Genomic DNA, 20,768 nt, shown 5'->3' on the forward strand with positions numbered 1-20,768 from the left:
CGGGTTTTGTGGCAGCGCAAGAATGGGTCTGATTATTTCCATGCCCACATGCAGCCCCCCACACGTTCACACCCCCGGCAGACTTCGGCCTTCCCTGAGCCAAAAAGCCATTTAATTAGTTCTGGGACAGCGGAGAGCCCGTGTGGGCGACAAAGCCCGGCTCCCCAGGTAACCCCGGTTCCCCGCGGCCCCGGGAGGGGGCGCACGACGCTAGAGCACTGGCCCGGGCTGCTCACGCTGTTTCTTCTCGCCACGGTGCCTCTGCCCTCTGGACAACTTGCTCCAGCCTATAGCTCGCCCGCCAAACTTAATGATTTTAGCCTACGTCTGCCAAAACCTCCAAAGCTGCCTGATTTCGGACGCTGTGCCTCCTTCCCACCTGCCTTTAAAGCCAGGACAGCTTGGGAGAGATGGGTGGCCTAAGAGCGAATCTGAGCCTCCACTAGCCATGCCCACTTGGCAGTTGTGACTCCAGCGCCAATGCCTGCTTCAAACACACTCGCTAATTAATAGACCGGACAAGCGACCTGAGCCACATGTACGGCGGATACTTGTGCTCTGAATCCGGGCTGCCCCCAAAGGGGATCACGCTCCACCCTTTGGCTCTGCTGTGGTCCAGCACACTCAGGAGGGAGAGAGACAAATGCGCTACTGGGCCAGAGGCCAACGATGTACCTTTGGGGAGGAGTGGGCGTTGGTCACCGGACCCGGGTGAGAGTCCACCCCGCCCGATCTCCTGATTTCCGCCAGCGTCTGAACACCGCAGCACCCCATTCGTTCCACTCGCTGCGCTCTATGAAACGACGTCGGGCGGGCAGGAGGCCCTGCTGGGGGAGGGCCGGGTGGTCCCCACTCCCCGCCCCCGCCCCGCCGGCCTTGCCCCAGCACATGTGTTGCGATTCCCACGGACTGGCGTGCTCTACGGCTGGAGGCCCGGGTGCCCGGGGCCCCGGAGACGTGGAGGACACAGAGGGGTTTGTACACACGGTGACCTCCGCGCTCCGACTCTGAAAGGGCCTGAAAGGAGCCGTTTATGGTGCATTACCAGTCAAGGGCTCAGGTACCAGCGCCTTGTGTCGGGGAGCCCGGGCGGCCGCCTGTGCTGCAGGTGTCTGTTGTACAGTACGCTCGTCGAGGGGTGGGGGAGGGCCGCCCGCCTCGCCGGCCACTTGCGCTTTGACTTCAGCATCCTTGACGCCTGGCTACAGGCGGAGGCTGGGCATAGGAGAAAAAAGCTTAAGGTGGTGGCAGCGGCCAGGAGAGCGCCCTGGAATGGGATTTGAGCTTTTGCCTATCTAGAATGAGAGGAGAGGGAGACCACAGGCTAGAATCTCAGGAAGTTAGTGCTGTCTCAAAAGAGACACTTTTGACCTTGGTTAGATCCCTGGCTGCTTGCCTGGACTAAACCTGAACTCTTGCTGGTCTTTCTCCCTGTGCTAAACTTCTTCTGCCCTGGCGCGGCGTGTTTGATCGCTGTACTTAGGTAGTCAAGCAGTCCTTTCTACAGTCAGTCTTTCTTTGCCCAAAACAAACTAAAGGAGGTTCATGAAGGCTGTAGTGACCCAAGGTGGGTCGCTCCTGTGTCCCTTGGTTCCCTCAACGACCTCAGAAGCTAAGAAACCATCCCTTGGATTTGACTTCTAAAGAAAAAAAAATGCTTTCTTCTCTTAGCAAGGGGATTACAGAGAGTGTTAATTTCCTAGGTCACAATGCACCCCCAAAAGTTCTTATGTGATTCCATACTTTAAAAAAAAACTACACACAAAATACTTCTATGGCAATAAGAAGCTTTAATAAAACAATGAAGTGTTTGACGACTCTCAGGACTAGTGTGTCAGCAAACTTTAGGCGTCTGGAGATGCCCCTTTCCTACCCTTCTAGTGTAGAACTGAGTTACTTTCTTAACACACGGCAAGTGGGCCCTGTCTAGAGAGATGCCTGTGAGGAGGGTAGTTTGTGAGGGAATAAAGGGACAGAAGGGTGAAAGGCAATCTTTCAAAGGGGAAGAGCGCTACCGCATCACTTCACAACTATTTGTCCAAATACATTCCCCAAAGCAGCTGTTCTTCTTTGTGTCTTGCTGTGTCTTCAGCACTACACTGTGGCCCATACTCTCACACTGAAAATTTGGGTAACCCCTTTCACCAGAAGCTTCCTTGTCCCCAAATCAGCACAATTCACAAACTGTATCCTCCCTGAATTACAGAACCTAGTCTGCTAGTCATCCCCACACTGAAGGCAGGATCTTCACTCCCATGTTGCTCTTCTCTCTCATTTCCAAGTCCCACATTCAATATGTCACAAACTCAACTCTACCCCGGGAATATGGCTTCAACCTACCTGGGCACACAACTGGCCTCAGAGACATATTCATAGTTTCCTGACTCTTTTGTTTCAATCTCCTGATTGGTCTCCATGGTGATATCATTTTGCTTCCATTGATCCTATACATTGCAGTCTAAGCGTACTTCCCTAATGGCAAGCTCAACCACGCTGCTCTCCTACTCTGACGCTCTCTTCCCCCTGACTCTTCTCTTGGGTTCTGCCACAACCCTGGGGATGCCTCCCCCATAGTGGGTAAACTGAGTTACATCCCCACCCCAATCCCCTGGTGACTTCTACATTATAAACATGCACTCCTTAATGCCACTGTGCTAATGAATTACATATGTCATGAAGGATGATATGAGATGTGCAAATCTTAAAAGAATGAGTTAAAAATATGGATGGTAGATCTCATATTTTTTTTCTTCCTTCCAGTTGGTGTTTATCTGCTCTAAAGTGGCTAGTTGATAAAATGCTAACCTTCATAGCAGGGCTACTGCAAATTTTCTAGCCCTGGACTAAAGGTCTTCCTCCTCCTTCTCTCTTCATCCTTAATAAAGTTCTGTCCGCCTTCAATTGTCATGATAATCATTGCCCGTCTGTTCCTCGATTACCCCCACACTACCTTCTGTTCCTAAGAGTCTTCAAACTCTATGACAGAAAGCTGCTTAGTGTATTCTGTTATGGATGCTCATTACAGTTGCCAGCACGCAATCTTCATTGAATAAATGTGTGCTGTGCATCTTTAAGACAGCCATGTTTTCTGTAAAATGGCCCCAAAGCAGATAGAACTGGTCCACAGGAAAGAAAAAGAATTAAAGGTATGTGAAGCAATGACAGGAGGCGCAGAAGAAGTGGAGAGTGTGGAGGTGTTCTTTCAGATACGGCAGGCTAGCTGGGACACCCATGTGAACATGTCAACACTCTACCATAGAGTTATAATCCCCAACCTGACCCCATGGTGACTTCTACATTATAAACACATGCTGCTTAGTGCTACTATGCAAATGAATTACATATATCATGAAGAATGATATATTCCTCCTCCTCTCAACTCTTTTATATGAAGCAGCTTTTTTTTTTAAAAAAAAATCAAGACAGCAGTGTATCTCTGACAAAGGCTGAACACAACTGGGTATGGATTAGAGGCTTGGGAGCTGATCAATACTGGACACACTGGTTCCTTCTGTATAATAATGTTCATTTGTCTTCCAGAGAGACTTACAACTGGTGGTTCACAATGACTGCTCCAACCCTTCCCTTGCCTTCAAACCAACAGTGAAAAGGAAGAAAGGGACAGCATAGGCTCAGCCCTTCTTCAAAGGCTGACTCACATGGGAACCTTGTATCTGTTCACAGCCTCTGAGTTTCTCAGCTACACTCTAGATTATAAGTGTGGTTTAGAGAGTGTGATTGTTATTCTGGGTGGCTACGTGCTAAGCTAAAACTCTGGGCTTCTATTACGGGAGAGGGTGGAGACGGGGGGGGGGTGTTCATCCTCTATCATACTTGCTATCTTTTCCTTCCCATGGCCTCCACATACTCTACTCTGTTTCTGATAGATCTGTCTCTCATCTCATAGTCCCCTTGGAAGATTTAAGAACGTCATGTTGGTATCCACTAGAAGATTTCAGACTAGCACACACCCGTACAATGTGTTATACAGTCACACGGTACGGAATTCGATTTGCAATGCATAGGTATGCCAAGTCAGGAGATTCTGTAGTGGTTGTCCCCAGATCTCAGTGGCTTAACAAAACCACCGTTTTCATATAGTTCAGGCCAACTGTTACCTTTTCTGTGATATTTTGGTGGAGATCTGTGACCGTCATAGGTCCCCAAACTGATGGACAGCAGTGTTTCCACAATCATCTCAGAAGAGGGACTCAAAGGAGGTCAGCTGTGCTCTGCCTCTGAGACTTCCTTCCTCCCCAGGTGGCATGCCATCTCCATTCTTTTTGTCTGTCTGTCTGTTTGTTTTTCAAGACAGGGTTTCTCTGTAGCTTTGGAGCCTGTCACAGTAGTCTGAGTGGTTCATATGGCTGCATCTCGTCTTAAAGGGATGAGTAGCGCAGGACATATTGTTCTGTAGAACTATTTCTGCCACACCGTCTTCCACAATCCTGTGAAAACAGAGGAGCTTTGAGTTAACGTCTAGAAACCTTTCAAAGCATCCACAAAGTAGCCCAAGCCTGTTCAGCTCCAGGGGAAGGTGCTGTTTGCGTACTGGAGATACAACCACAGCATCAGTCCCTCACACCCTCTTAGACTGCGGAGGGAAATCTACAGCAGAAAGCATTTGCACCTAGAGCATCTCGTGTCACACTCAGGGGTCTTCCTAGGCTTTTCTTCTTCCTTCTTCGAGTTTTACAATTTTGTATTCCAGGTATGGGGGTGCCAGACTTCTGAGGGAAAATCCCAAGGATTAGAAGCATGTAAGAATAAAGAAAGACCCTCCCCCTCTTCCCTGTTGTTTTTGTTTTCCTTTGAGACAAAATCTTGTGGTATAGCCCAGTTTAGCTTCAAATTCATGTCTCAGTCTCCCAAGATCTGGGATTACTGGCATGTGTCACAGAAATATCTTTCACCGTGAGGTAATTCTCTGGGAATATACTGATGAAGGATAACTAGGGTTGAGATTCAGGGTATACAAGAGACCACCTCCCTCACAACTCCCCAAACACTTCCAAACAAGTTCAGTAAATTTTAAAATTCTGTGTTTTTTTGTTTGTTTGTTTTTTTTAAATTCGACTCCCTAATTTAGAACATTACCTTGAATGCAAGGACTGTGCTGGGCCAGGCCACTAGGCTGCTGTGTAGGCTGCTACCTTATGGTGCAGCTGTTTCCTCTGCTGCCTCTTGCTGAGATCAATGGCCCCGAAGTAATTGGCCTTTGAAGAGGGCAAAAAGGACAATTTTGAGCACCGGGCCTTCTTTGAGGACACGGGTCTTGGTGGGTTATCCATGTGGTCATCACCAGGCCACTGCCCTTGGGAGGGGGTGGATGGTAAAAGGCTATTGCAAAGCATTGCGCTTTGCTTGGCTGGAGACTTCACTCTCCTGCAGATTTGATGGCACTTTCTCTAAACTGGGTGGAGGAGTCTGTGAACTATTTCAAGCCACTGTGTTTGACACACACTTTCACCTTCTTAGGAACACATTTCTGCTCCTCTCCTCCATGGCCAGGCGTATTTGTATGGACATGAGCTGGAGAGTGAACTCAGGTCCACACATGCTACTGAACTGCACGCCCAGCTCAATATCACTGGCTGTAGGAAGTCTCCCACACCCCCATTCTTGTCCAGATGGAGCCCCTGTTTCTCACCAGTATCCCTTACTGCACTACACTCTAATTTTTAGGAACCCCTTTCTTGAGTCGCTAAAAATGCATTGAGAGAATCTTGAGGAGACGACATCTTCTCCCTGTTTCCTCCCATTTAACACAGTGTCTTGAATAGAGTTGATTCTTAAAATGTATTTCTTAATAAAAAAGCTTAATAAGTAAGTCTTAGAGAAGTGTGTATGTGCTTATGCATATTCACACGCACACACACACACATGCATGTGGAAAGTAGACAGTCTTAGAGCCTTAGGAGATGTCCATCTTGTTTTGTGAGATGCTGGTTTTCACTGGCCTACTGATCAGGCTGGACTGGCTGGCCAGGTCTAGGGACCTGCCTGCCTGTACCTCTCCAGTACTGGAACAGCTAACATGTGTCACTGTGCTCTGTTTCTCCATGGGTCTCAGGGGTCAAACTGGGGTCCCCATACTTGTGTAGCAAGCACTTTACCACTTGAGACCCTCAACCCTCAAACATGGTACTTTTTAAAACACATGTTCAGTATATCTGAATGTTTTTTTAACATTCATTTATTTATTTATTATGTATACAATATTTTGTCTGTGTGTATGCCTGCAGGCCGGAAGAGGGCACCAGAACCTATTACAGATGGTTGTGAGCCACCATGTGGTTTCTGGGAATTGAACTCAGGACCTTTGGAAGAGCAGGCAATCTCTTAACCTCTGAGCCATCTCTCCAGCCCCTATCTGAATGGTTTGTAATTTCACATATAATGATGAAACAAGATAATTTTAGCTTTAAAATTTTAATGATTTTAATGTTGGGCAGTGGTGGTACATGCCTTTAATACCAGCACTGGAGAGGCAGAGGCAGGAAGATCTCTGTGAGTTCGAGGCCAGCCTGGTCTACAAGAGCAAGTTCCAGGACAGGCTCCAAAGCTACAGAGAAACTCTGTCTTGAAAAAAAACAGTTGTTCAGAAGTACAGAAAAAAAAGGTAGAATTTCTATAATTTTGTTACTCATTTTCTTAAAATTTCCTTTTGTGCATGTTTAAAACAAACCCATTGAGGGGCTAAGGAGATGGCTCAGGAGTTAAGAACACCGAATGCTCTTCCAGGGCCCAGGTTCAAAAGTCTCAGAAGCTACGTGGCAGGTCACAACTCTCTGTAGCTCCAGTTCTAGGGGCTCCCGTGCCCTCTTATGGTCTCAATGGACACCAGGCACACACATGCAGCACAGACTTATATGCAGATAAAACGCCCATACACATAAAATAAAAAATAAAATAAAACCAAATAATTAAAGCATGCCCATGAATTAGCAATTATGTATACACTATTTAAACACAGATTTACAAGACTACATTTGTAAAAATGGCAATAAGGTGTGTCAGACAAGGTTACTTTCCAACCCTTTTTCTCTTTCCCTTTTTTGATAGTTTCCAATGTTTTAACAGGGAATATGACAAGTAAACTTAGAACTAAGTCTGTCTGCTTCCCTTGCAGCTAGATTTGTCCCTGTGCTAACTAAGATACATGGCTGCCACCTGAATTGTCACCTGAATTCCACTCTGTGTGCATTACCATGATGTGACTCTAAACTAGTAATACAGGCCATGGAGCACCGAGCTTTAACCAATCTCAACTTCAGATATTTGCTACTTTATACAAAAATAACAAAAAAATTGAGAGACAACCAACCTATTTTTTAGATAGAATTTTGCTATATAGCATAAGCCAGCTTCAGTCTCTCAGTCCTCCTGCAACAGAGTCCCAAGTGCTGAGATTACATATAGGGTAGAAAACAATAGACTCTTAAAGTGATGCCCTGGTATAGGCATGGCTCAAGGTGGAATATAACAATGGGAAAGAATACTAGCTCTTCGAATACTTGTAGACTGACTTCTTACCCTTCTTTTTTGCTGTACAGACATTTGGTAAACACTCACCTCTTATCCACTGAGTAGGGAGTCAGGGTGGGTTACTGCAGGAAGTGAGTGCTTCTGGGTACAGGCTCATCACGTTCACTCAGCACTCCTCGAGGCTGGTGCTAATTTTTCTTTCCACTGTTCTAGTCACTAAGCTGTCAGCAAGATTCGCTTTTCCAGAATACAGAATAAACGACCAATGCTAGAGCAGATACTGTACATGATTTTGTGTGGGAGTGTGTGAGACATGTGTCTTTGTTCTTCCCTCCTCTGCCCCTTTTTTGTGTAAGTTTCTTAGTTTCTAACTTTCCTCTTGACTCTTCTCTCCTTATTTGCTTTATTATTTTGGACCTCATTTTTGCTCACTAATCCTGAAAGCAAGTATATGCTCCTGGAATTGTATTTCTTTAAAAACATTTTTTTTCTAATTTATGTGTATGTGTTTATATGTAGTATGCACACATGCGTGAAGGCACCCACAAAGGTCAGAAGAGGGTATCAGATCCCTTGGCGGTGGAGCAAGAGGAGATGTGAGCTGCCTGATGTTGGTACTGAGAACCAAACTCTAGACCCCTGCAAGAGCTGATATGCATTTGTAGCTGTTAAGCAATCACATAAACCCTATTCTCAATATGTATATGTACTGTTAAACATACTAAGTACATGTATGTGTATGTAGGCACACAACATATCTATCTGGACATTTATGTAAAATACCCACCTTTTCATAGAAAAGTGAAACAGTCACCAACAGAAATGTTTTTCAGGTTCAACCAGTTTTGAAAAATGAAAATGTATAGGCTTTTAATATTGATGTTAAGATACTATTAATGTGAATTACTTAAATAATTGCAAATACAAAGTTAGAATGCCCCTTTTATTTGTTCGTTTGTTTGATGGGTTGTTTTTGTGTGTGCATGAGCGCATGTATGTGTATGAGTACTCGTGTCAAACGACAGCTTTTGAGAAAAGAATTTCTCCCTCTACCATGTGGGTCCCAGGGATCAAACTCAGGTCATCAGTCTTGGTAGCTGCGTTCTTTACCCACTGAACTATTCCACTGGCCCCTAGAAGAGATTCTTCATATGTCTTGTTCTTAGGCAACTGAAAAACAAAGTACTTTTCCATACGAAAATCTGAAAATCCATAAAATTCAAATTAACCTACTTAATATGATAGGTGATATAATTTCCTTATACTGTCCCTTGCTTATGAAGCTGACATGGTGTTGGTGGTCTTTGTCTTCTGTCCACCCTGTGCTGTGTGAAGACCCAAGCTTTATACTCACTTAGGTTACCTTCATGATAGCTTTGCCTCCTGTATATTGTGCTATTTCATTTTTTATTGACATAAGCACAGCATCGGTGACATTTCTGTAAGCCTGAAGTGACTACAATAGTTTGGACTGCACAACCACAATCCTAAACACAGGCCCCAAGGTCCATGTTGAGACCAGGTTATAAGGTGCCATCTTATTGTTTTTCAGATGATCATCACTAAATTATACCATAAAATCAAAAAAATATCCTAAAGCTGTTGAAAGAAAATCGTAGAACTGACACATCCAAAGACATATCTCATTAGGAAATTAATCTCAGCTGCAAGAACTTAAGACCAAAGAAACTGCTGTGAACACAGTTGCTCACTGCTGAGGAATGAGTGATCTGTGAGGCCTACAGTCAATCCGACTTCTCTTTCCTGCTAGGTGAGACTCACATGCTAGATATCTGTGAGGCTAAAGAGAATGGCTGTGTGACAGGGAAGATGACAGCTTCCAATCAGCCCTCACATGAGCAAGTGTGGTATGCCCAGGAGAAGGACCCTGCACAGTAGAGAAGGATGCCCTCCCTGGGTACCTGATGATTGCTCTGTTCTTGCTCTGCCCCCGCACAGCTTCCTTGTGAGGGGCTACACTGAGGGCCACTTTTCCAGCTCCCACTTTGGATGCATGAGCAGTAGAAAAAGCCAGAAGTGGACAGAATCCTTACTGTTTTGAGTCATGAGAAGAGCTGAAAAGTGTGCTGTGCTGGGCATCAATGGTGACGTAGTCAGAGTTGCTGATGGACCTGCTCATTTGTCCACTACAAACCTAGGAAGCGGGCTGTGTGGCCAACAACAGGAGGAACGGCTCCTGTCTGATCGCATCCCACCTCGGATGCACATTCTTCCATCCCACCTTTCAGTGACCCCCACCACTACCGAGGAGCCAGCACCTCCTAGTATGTGCTTGTCACATATTCTATACTTTGTAACTGTTAACAAGTCTGTGAAGTAACCAAACAAAATATTACAGATATTAAGATCCACAGGAGTAGAGTCACAGAAGTAAAAAAATCCTGAGTTATACCAAGGGACACGCAAGGGGCTTATTTGTTAGAAAGCACAAGCGGAGGCCAGAGACGTGGTAAGGGAACTTGATGATCTGAGTTCAATAACCAGAATCCATAGTAGATTTGAGAACCTATTTTTGAAAGTTATACTCTGAGCTCTACTCACCATGGCCTGTGCAAATAAGTAAATGGCTATAAGATTAATAAGTTTTGAGTATATGTGTGATTTGCCTGCATTGATGTCTATCTGCTACTTGTGAGCACGATACCTGAAAAGGCCAGAAGTGACACCGAGTTCTCTGGAACTAGAGTTATAGAAGATTGTGAGCCACCAAGTAGACGCTGGGACTCAAGCCCAGGCACTACAAGAGTAGTAAGTGCCTGAACTACTGAACTGTCTCTCTACTGCTCAAAAATTCTTCTAAGAAAGTTTGATCATCAAAACTTGTGCAAATTTTAGGAAATATCCCTCACAGAAGCTGATGGTTCTTACCTAACATTGGGTATCGTCATGTTGGAACCAGGCATGGTATGCTAGATGCTTTGCGGGGGTGGGGTGGGGGATGAGGGTCACAGAATCTTGGGTATCTTAGGCTGGCCTCATTGGCCTTGACTTTCTGGTCATCCACCTCCACATACAGAGTACTGGGATTACGGGCATGTACCACCATGCCCAGCAGATGCTTCATGCTGGCTAGGCTAGAGATTTAACACCCAGGCTACAAACCCAGCCCCGTTAGACATTTCTTTTTTTTTTTAATTTTTTTAAAATATTTATTTATTATTATACAATGTTCTGTCTGTGTGTATGCCCGAAGGCCAGAAGAGGCACCAGACCTCCTCACAGATGGTTGTGAGCCACCATGTGGTTGCTGGGAATTGAACTCAGGACCTTTGGAAGAGCAGGCAATGCTCTTAACTGCTGAGCCATCTCTCCAGCCCCCCGTTAGACATTTCTTAAAGCCCAGCTGAAGCCAACTGTGACACAAAGTTTTGGCTCTAGGCAGAGTTTAAGGGAGCCTCAGGAATAATGATACTGCAAAGCCCAAATATCTTTAGGGTCTCTGATTGGCTTGAAAGATATTATGGATATAAAGTAGGGAAAGATCTGAAGAATAAAAATCATGACCTACCTGGCAAGAAATAAAATCATACTATGAGCAGAATACAAAGGCAGAAAGTATGAGGTGAACTGAGTTCCCACAGGGAGTGGGTGGTGTTTGGGGTAGTGAACCCCCCAGTCACCATTGGAACCTGTCAATCAGCACTCAGGAAAAGTAGGATGATATGCTGCCTCATGGTAATTATGAGATACAGGACAAGTACAGGTGGGAAATACACCAACAATGGGCATCAGCTGTGGAGCTGTAGAAAACAGATGATTTTCATGAGCGTTAGTAATTAAATATTATTTTAAATTTAAAGTATTTGTCTCTGTGTGCATGTACACATTGTTATGGCGCACTTGTGGAGGTCAGAGGACAACTTGGAACTCAGGTTGTAAGCTCCTGTTTCTATGTAATTCCTTCCTTCTCTTCCTGTGGCTCAGTAGAGAGATGGGGACAGGAACGTCTGATATTAATGACTACCTGTGTTTGCATTACTGAAGTTCAAACACCTCCCAGAAAAACGGGTCTGAAGGACAGAGCTCAGAAGCTTTGTAGTTTTTCAAACAGACCTTGGCATGTCAGAAAACGTTTATTTGGATAATTATATCGGCATTTAGGCATTTCCTCTTTTAAAGATTAATGTTTAACAATAAGAAATGTAAGACAGGAAAGAAGATTCTGTATCATAGCTACCTTGCATCTCTTGCCCCAGTCCTAATAGGACAAGGCCCTACTTCTCTTACATTTTTTGAAATATTTCTATGAATTCTTTGAAAATTTTATACTTGCTGTACAATGTATTTTGATTATATCTACTCCCAACCCCTCAGCTCCTCTTAACATGTCTTCCTACCAACGTGTGTGTGTGTGTGTGTGTGTGTGTGTGTGTGTGTGTGTATGTCTAACCCACTCATCCTGATTAAAGCTGTCTTTATGGACATGGGTGTGATGCTATCTACTGGAGCATAGGAAAACTACCAATTTCGGAGGAAAAGAGCAGGAAGTATCTCCCAGGAGAACCTCCCCATGGTCCTGAGAATCTGCTCAGCTTTCTCTTCTCTTCTCTTCTCTTCTCTTCTCTTCTCTTCTCTTCTCTTCTCTTCTCTTCTCTTCTCTTCTTTCCTTCTTTCTTTTTTCTCTTTTTTTTCAAGACAGGATTTCTCTGTAACTTTGGAGTCTATCCTGGAACTCACTCTGTAGACCAGGCTGACCTCGAACTCACAGAGATCCACCTGCCTTTTGCCTCCGAAGTGCTGGGACTAAAGGCATGCGCCACCACTGCCCAGCTCTGCTCAGTTTTTATCATGGACCCAAATGTGAGCTGTGTCACTTGGATCCAGTCAGTTAGTCACTGGGTAGCTTTTTATTTGGAAATGATCTTCCAAAATTTAAAATGGGGCTTGTATGAAGACAGCTCAGTAGACGAAGTGCTGCAGGAGGTCCTTCTGTCTATGTGTTGCTTTCATTGGTTAATAAAGGAACTGCTTTGGGCCTATAGCAGAGCTATAGAGGAACAGAGCTGGGGGGGGGGTGACTAAATGGCATGCTGGGAGAAAGGAAGCAGAGTAAGAGAGACACTATGGATCCACATCCAGAAGTAGATGCGCTGAATTTTACCCGGTAAGCCACTGCCATGTGGTGATATACAGATTAATAGAAATGGGTTAAATTAACATAAGAGTTAGCCAATGAAAAGTTAGAGCTAATGGGGCAAGCAGTGTCCACTCTCATGTGGTTCTCTGTAGAATAAAAAGGAGCTCCATTTATCTTGAAGAATTATGAAGATGAGTGAGAAATATATTTGAAAATCTTCTAAAATAAGGTCTTTAAGTCAAACAAGGACCTCACAGCTGTTGGAGAGAAGAGTCATTGGGTTCCCAGAGCCAAAGACACGATATCATGGCATCTGAAGGCATAGCCGCTCAGAAGATGACAATCCAGGGTAGAGAGCAGGGTGAGGCAGGGAGAAAGTCTTCATGTGGTGTGGAGTTCAGGATGAAGCTGGGAGGCTACATATGTATACAGTGCAGGCCCCGGGCTCCATCCTCAACACCAACATAAGGAGTTCGACATCTCTGAGGGGTTATGGGAGGAGATGCTGCATTCACAGGGTGAGTCTTCTAGATGGAAATTCCCCTAATCTACAAAGTATGACACCAGTGGTCAGAGACTTTTGCTGGTTCCAGAGTGATTTTAGCATCCTTTGCTTTAAGTTAGGTGTGGCACCAATGAGTGATTTCTTCTTTAGGAGTCATTTATAGGCTCAGCAGTGATCCAGAGAGTGAATACAGGGTAGGGCTCGGTGAGTACTGATCACTTGAGCTGCTTTATCAGAAGCCTGGATGGACTTCAGTACATCAGTACAAACACCCCTGATGGAGTGGAGCTGGTGTTTGTTTTCAGCAGTCAGTGGACTGGCTCTGACATCAACCTTAGGGAAGTCACTGACGCTCACTGGACCTTAGGAGTCATTCAGCATCAACTCTGGCTCTATTTTCAAATCCTAGTTTAGGGGTGTTAGGTTTTTAAAAAGCAGACTGATGAGTATACTGGACACTGAAGCAAAGAAAAAAGTTACCCCAGATTAGGGATGTGGGTGTGGGGAAGAGAAGGAAAAGGAAACAGGAGAGGACAGCCATAGACCTACTTTTACCCTGACATGAAGGGGTAAGGGGACAGCTTAAACTACAAGGAATTGGGACACATTTAGGGGCTGGAGGTGCACTGAGCCCCACTTGCTCTCAAGCACTAGAGAGGCCTGTGGGATGCTGTGGGCAAGAAGACTGGAACTGTTTGAGTCCCAGAAGGGCACCTGCAGCATCTTGTGCAGCACCAAGAACCTTCAGTGAGAAATCAGAAGGCCCAAGGCCCCATCCGCACTAATATCTCTCACCCAGTTCATTCGGGGGGCAATCAGAGGCCTGATTTCTAGCCCTTCCGTCATTGTTCTGAGAAATGACCAGAAAAGTCTGAGGAAACAAGTGAAGACTGCAGACCCAAGGGTCTGGAGGAGCCAATGAAAATGGAAAGGCTGAGGTGGGAGGCCCAGGCTCAAGTCCAGTGGCCTTTGCCAGTGCTTTTGGTACTGAAAACCAAGGAGCTGGACTGAGACCTGGGAGCAGTCCCGGGAGGTTAGGAGGCCCCACTGAAAGACGTGAAAGAGTCCAGAAGTGTCATCAGGACTTGGCAGCAGGGTAGCTGGGGCTCGTTCTGCTGTCCTCCATGGGAGCAGAGAATGCCATCTTCTAGTGAAATGAAAGTCCCTTGTAGGGTTTGGGAATGTTCCCTCTAAAGACAGGGTGGAGAGAAAGGCAAGTCTGAATTGGTTAGAGAATAGTGTGACCAGCTTTCTCTCTCTGTGGACTGTCTATGGATTTTGATGGTAGGTGTGTGCATATTTCCTCAGTGCCCCGAGGATTCGTGATGATGGAGAGAGGAATAGAATAAGAACAGCGGCATCTCATCTGCCAGGACAAGGTTCAGTCTCAGCCTTCTCATCCAGCTCGTCATTCGGAATGGCAGAGGACCGCCATCCACACTGTTGGGACCTCTAGTGACCCAGAGAAAATTCTCTTTATTCCCAGAAGAATAATCATGTCTTACTTAGGGTGTGTGTGTGTGTGTGTAAGTCTTGTCTCTGCTTTCTGACAAAACCAAGACCACTGTGCAGCTAGCCAGCACCACTGTGCAGCTAGCCAGCAGTTCCTTAAGAGGAAATCATGAAGACTGAGTAGGAAGGACAGGAGCAACAGAAGGTTACACATAAAGCAAACCAGTGCTTTCTTTTCTAATTTTACCCCCCCCCCATTCTTACTCTGCTGGCTTCCACCAGGAGTGACCCTCCCATCCCATCAGTTTATTTGATTGCCAAAGGAGCATTTCTGGAACTTTCCGCCAAACACCTATTAGGTTGGTTTCCCATAAGGAAGCAAATTTATTAACAATCCTATTAACAACAAAGATACTCATATACACTCACTCTCAAATCTCTCAGCACCCCACTAATGTATCAAGGAGTCAAATACAATTTCTCAAGCATTGCCTACACCCACCAGAGGGGATCTTCTTACTTCTCCAAGAAGGATTTTGTAGGTTCAAATCCAGTATTCTCTGTGCTGGTTGGTCATCAGTATTTTGGGTAAGGTTTTGAAATCTGGCTATTTATTCTTCTTGCAAATCCTCAGGTTGATTCACTTAGTTTTATTCTAATTAAGTCAGGTAAGGAGAACTTTGTATGCTCTCACCCTTGCTTTTAGACAGGGTTAGCTATGAACTCACAATCCTCCTCCCTCAGCCTCTGGAGTCCTGGGATAATAGGCATGGACTACCATGCCCAGGCATTGGGTGTTTTTCAGAGTGAGAAAGTTGGGTGCATGCCAACAGCTGGAATCTGCAGCTCCCCCTCCTATCCTACCCCTTGATATCACAGAAACATCTAAGTAAAAAAGAAAAAAATCCCAAGGTATCCTCCCTCCATCACAGGGAACCTGTCCACCGGGGTATGAAGGAGGACACAGACTGAAAACCTAACACACGAAAGAACCTACTGTGAAACCGTGGTCTTTGGGTTAAAATGTCGGGAGATTTCCCACACGTCAAAGAAGCTCAGTTTCTGGTCTAGTATTAGGCATTGTTTGGCCCTAATGACTGGACCTTGGAATTCTGTTTGACTACAGTGAAATCTCCAAAATGAGACGTGTTTAAGACACTTTCTTAACTCGTGGGCGTGAAGGGAGTCTTAATAATTCAGGACGTCTCTGAGGAAAATTGTCTGAAAAGAGAAGTGGCAGGCTCCTAAATGACAACACCAGTCCTGGGCTGAAAGACTGCAGGACTGGTCCTGGTAGCGTTTACTCTCACAGGGTGGAACTGCAGCGACCTTGAACAAGTGTTTCTTTGTTGCACTTCGGTCTGTGAGAAAGTGTGTCTTGGGGATGGTTGCGTTCGTTTAATGGTGTCTGAAAATAGGAAGTAAGGTCGAAAGGGCGAGGGAGGGGGGGAGAAGTCACTCAAAGATGGTCGGGTGGCCAGTCAGAAAGGTGAAACCCGGGCTTTGAAAATCATTTACACTGCTCTTTAACTACAATGGCACCTCCCAACCCCCACTCCTGACTGCTCAGCACTGGACAATTCAATTGGCTTCTTTTGTAGCGGGTTTATTGCTCAGAACCCCCAGGGTCTGGATTTGCTTGTGGAAGAAACGCACCCTATGGCGCTGCTTTGGAACCTGCCCCTCATGTCTGGTCTCCCTTTCTTGGGGCCTGAGAGGACGGTGGGAGGCAGACCAACTCCGAGTGGCGCCCTTGGACGTGGCTCCTGCTCCCTGCGCTGCGTCTGGAACTCTTAGGGAGTAGTACTAGGTCACTATCAAACCTCTATGCATCCTTCGTGAACTTGCAAGAGTCCTGGAAGGGTCTGATGATGGCATAGAAGCCCCAAACCTGATCCAGGCTAGAGCACCCGTTCTATGCCCGGGTATGAAGAGAAACATCTCCGACCAGTCTCTGAGAACAGTCACCCTTGGATTGCTCAGGCTGCCGGCTGGAGGCTGGTTGGCTGGGACTCCAGTCCCTCGCGCCTAGGACCTCTGCTAGTTGTTCCAGTCCAGTGGAGAAAACCCAGGGCTGCACTGCGCAACACTGAGGACCCAAGGCGAGCGTCATGGGCTGTAGGTAGTCCAGGCAGCTGAGCGCTGGGCAGGTACCAAAGAAAGCTGCAGCGGGCGAAGCAGCACCTCGCTCAGCAGCAGGAACTGGGAACTGAGGACAGCGCCCCTGCGGCTGTCAGTCCTGCTGGCCCCCTCCCCGACCACTCCACGCGCTCTGATTGGCTGGCGCGCGGGGTCCCTGGCACGCGCCTGTGGATGTAGTTATAAGAATCCTCGCGTGCCGGCCCTCAGCTCCAAAAAGCGGGTCCCAGCCCTCCCCAGTGCAGCCCCAGCGCCAGCCAGAGCCAGCAGCAGCGCACTTCAGGGAGGCCCTGGGGCGGGGACCCGCAGTCTCCTCGCCTTCTTCAGTGCCAGCCCCACGAGGGAGGGGCAGCGGGACCTGCCCGAACTGCCACGGATCTTTCACTAAGCGTCACCCATAACAGCCCAGCAGTCTCCCTGGGCCTGGGTGGCGGCCGTCATGGACGCCGTGCTGTTGGAGCACTTTCCCGGGGGCCTTGACACATTCCCATCTGCTTACTTCGATGAGGAAGACTTCTTCACCGATCAGTCCTCTCGGGACCCACTGGAGGACGGAGACGAGCTGCTGGGGGATGAGCAGGCGGAGGTGGAGTTCCTCAGTCACCAGCTGCACGAATACTGCTACCGCGACGGGGCGTGCCTGCTGCTGCAGCCCGCACCCTCGGCCGCCCCGCATGCACTCGCCCCGCCGCCTTTGGGGGACCCCAGCGAGCCCGAGGACAGCGGCGGCTACTGTTGTGAGGCAGGTGCCCCCGTAGGCGGCTTCCCCTACTCGCCCGGCTCGCCGCCCTCGTGCCTTGCCTACCCTTGTACAGGGGTACTGTCCCCTGGGGCGCGGCTCCGTGGTCTGAACCGGGCTGCTGCAGCAGCGGCAGCAAGGCGACGGAGACGCGTGCGCTCCGAGGCGGAGCTGCAGCAGCTGCGACAAGCAGCTAATGTGCGCGAGCGGCGCCGCATGCAGTCCATAAACGACGCCTTCGAGGGGCTGCGTTCGCACATCCCCACGCTGCCCTACGAAAAGCGCCTCTCCAAGGTAGACACGCTGCGCTTGGCCATAGGCTACATCAACTTCCTCAGCGAGCTGGTGCAGGCGGACCTGCCACTGCGCGGTGGTGGCACAGGTGGTTGCGGGGGCCCAGGTGGTAGCAGGCACCTGGGCGGGGACAGCCAGGGTAACCAGGCCCAGAAGGTCATCATCTGCCATCGAGGCACCCGTAAGTGCTTTTGCGTCTTAGCATCAGCTTAGGGAAACGGGACAAAGACAGAAAGTTAGGAGGCCTGGCGCACAGGACTGATTGATGAGGATAGACCATGGGTGGGCACTAGGAACCTTTAGGACGACTTTTCGATTCTGTTTTCTGATACTTGACCCAAGCTTGGAGGACGTGTGTCCTAGTCAGACGTGCACCTCCTTTGGTTTCAGGGAGAGGGCGCTCAGAGTTTGAGAGGTGGGGTAGAGAAGTGTCTCAGTTACTTCAGAGGGGACTGAAGTACCATGGGTGACTACTGGGAACATAGTTGGGTGTTCACAGTCTGTTTTCTCCTTTCTCCTTCCCAGGCTCGCCCTCCCCCAGTGACCCAGATTATGGCCTCCCTCCTCTTGCTGGGCACTCTCTCTCATGGACTGATGAGAAACAGCTCAAAGAACAAAATATTATCCGTACAGCTAAAGTGTGGACCCCAGAGGACCCCAGAAAACTCAACAGCAAATCTTTCGACAACATAGAGAACGAACCACCTTTTGAGTTTGTATCCTGAGAAAGCTCACACCAGGCCAGCTGTGTGTCTTTGTGCATATTGTATGGTGTAAATACCTATAATGTAAATGTAATTTAAAGATCACATTTTTTCTAATGGCAATCAGCTTTGTTATTTATCTATTTATTATTGTGTTGAGTTAATGAAATAGATAGTCTCTTTTTAAATATATAATTTATATAATTTATCATGATATTCTATAATATGCAACAGTGGATGATTGTCCCCGGCACCTTTGGCAGAACTCTGAGTTGTCGGAAGAACTATGGTCAGACATTTTCATGCTTATTTAACTCCAGATCTGATTTATTTCTACGCGTTGTTAATAAATGCTATTCACTCGTTTCTATATGTTGTTTGTTTAGTAGATCATAGGAGGATCTGTATTCAAAAGATTAACTTTCTTAAAAGCGCAGGAATAGAGGCTCAAAACCGTCTAGGAGTAAACTCTATTTCATTTAGATTTGGTTTAAATGGGAGTGTGTGTAGACGGGAGAATAAATCCATGCTTTTGATAGCCACTAATCTGTCATCCTGGCTCTCAATAGTAATAACTGGCCTGTCTTCATACCCTCACTACCAAACACCCCACAGGACAACTAGGTAATGTATTATTCCCATTTTCCAGAGTGGGAAAGCTGAGGTCTAGGGACACTCCTTGGCATGCCCAAGTGACTGTCATAGTGCTTAATCAGAGTCTAGATTCATGGCTAGGCAGGCGAGGGGGCTTTTCTGCTTGGACTGGCTAGGGAGAAAGAACTGCTCCAGAGCTGGGCCCTGATGCATCCCTTCTGTACGTAAACATCAGGTTCCCGAAAGTCAGACTCTCCTCTGAAAGGAAATAAAGAAGTTGATCTTGTTAGGAGACCCCCCACAACCTTCAGGGGTTTGGGGTAAGGCCTAGAGAAGCTCTCTACCCCGTGGCCATTCAGCCACCTCTGCACTTGAGACAGAGGTAGCAGGGTCGCCCTCTAGCGAACCGAAAGAGAAGCGATGTAGAAGTTTGAACCCTCATCCAGAAAGCCCAGGGAGCCTGGGCTGGACTTGTATGGGCCATGGTGGACTCCCAGGCGCTCTAGATGCCGGTCAGTGGTGTCTGAGCTCTTGGTGGCTAGTGGGGGACCGGCCCGTGGGGGGCAGGGTAGGAGACGCTCACTTTGGCATGAAACCTTTGGTTAGGAGCCACCGCAGGCCGCGTCAAGGGTAGCTCAGGCCTGGGAGTCAAGGTACGATCGCTCATCTCCCCATTGCCTACTCCAACCCCCGCCACCCCCCCCCCTCGCCCCCGCGCGCTCGCCTGGCCAGAGGACATCGTACAGACAGCATGCTAATCGCTTTAACCTAGTTTCAGACCCACCGAGGGGTTCCCCGCGCGCTCCGCGGGTGCCATGGACTTCATCCAAGAGTAATTAAAGCGAGGCTAGGAACTGGACCCACCCTGCAGAGAGGCCTGGCCAGACACGCTAAGATTCTGGGTCGCAACGTTACCCAGGAGGCCTTGAGCCCTGCAGCCTCTCACCTCCTCAAGCCTCCTCTTCTCCCACCTCCTCTCCTCCTGAAAGTTGGTTTTACTCTGGAGATATTTAAAAAGGAGAAAAAAATAATTCGATTTTGCCCTGTATTACGGCCTCATTAAACATGAAAGTTGCTTTTGTACAAATGCTCCCATCAGGCATGTAATCTCATTACACTCATTAGAAAGTCAAATGTAGATTCTAACTTCCTTATAAGTTATGAAAGTGTATCTTTTTCCCCCCTTCTGTGTAGACCTGCCTTTCGATTGGATGGGGCAGTGTAGCCCTTCACAGTTCAAACACTACAATCATTGTGGTGTGGCACCTTTTATTTCGAATGCCACTTTTCTTGTGATTCAATGCATCAACACATCCTTTAGTGCTGTGCAGATGAAGCGGAAGAGCCCAGCTAAGCGTGCAAAGCACCAAGGTCTCTATCTTGTCACTCTCGTGTCCTGACTTGGCAAGTCCCTTTAAGCACAATCTTCAAAGAGACTGACAGTTTCTTTTTATTTACTCATAATCTATTCATTCCAGTGTAGCAATTCTTTTTCTTAAAATATACAGCAGTAAAAGCAGAACAAACGTATCATTTCAGAGGCTCCTTTGGCATCCGTGAGGCCTGAGTTGTGCTGGGCGCAGGGGAGCCAGGCTGGGGAGTCTCTGGCCTGAGCCATCTCTGGCCCACAACTACAGCCTGGCACTGGGAAGAGCATGTGGGGACAACTTGAGTGATGGGCATTCAGCAGTCCTAAGTCAATACTCCCCCACCCCCACCCTACTCCAAATTAGAAAAATGCTCAAGAAAATAATT

The 20,768-nt window shown here is 47.2% G+C and overlaps 1 protein-coding gene across 1 annotated transcript; it reads left to right on the forward strand.

The window, feature by feature from the left end:
- The first annotated feature begins 17,121 nt into the window (after window positions 1-17,121).
- Ptf1a (pancreas associated transcription factor 1a) lies at window positions 17,122-18,440 on the forward strand. The gene is made up of 2 exons (XM_005354676.2): window positions 17,122-17,896; window positions 18,241-18,440. Exons 1-2 carry the CDS (start codon window positions 17,122-17,124, stop codon window positions 18,438-18,440), a joined length of 975 nt encoding a protein of 324 aa, XP_005354733.1.
- The last annotated feature ends 2,328 nt before the right edge of the window (window positions 18,441-20,768 follow it).

This window comes from Microtus ochrogaster, chromosome 16, assembly GCF_000317375.1.
Source record: "Microtus ochrogaster isolate Prairie Vole_2 chromosome 16, MicOch1.0, whole genome shotgun sequence".
In the NCBI taxonomy this organism is placed as follows: domain Eukaryota; kingdom Metazoa; phylum Chordata; class Mammalia; order Rodentia; family Cricetidae; genus Microtus; species Microtus ochrogaster.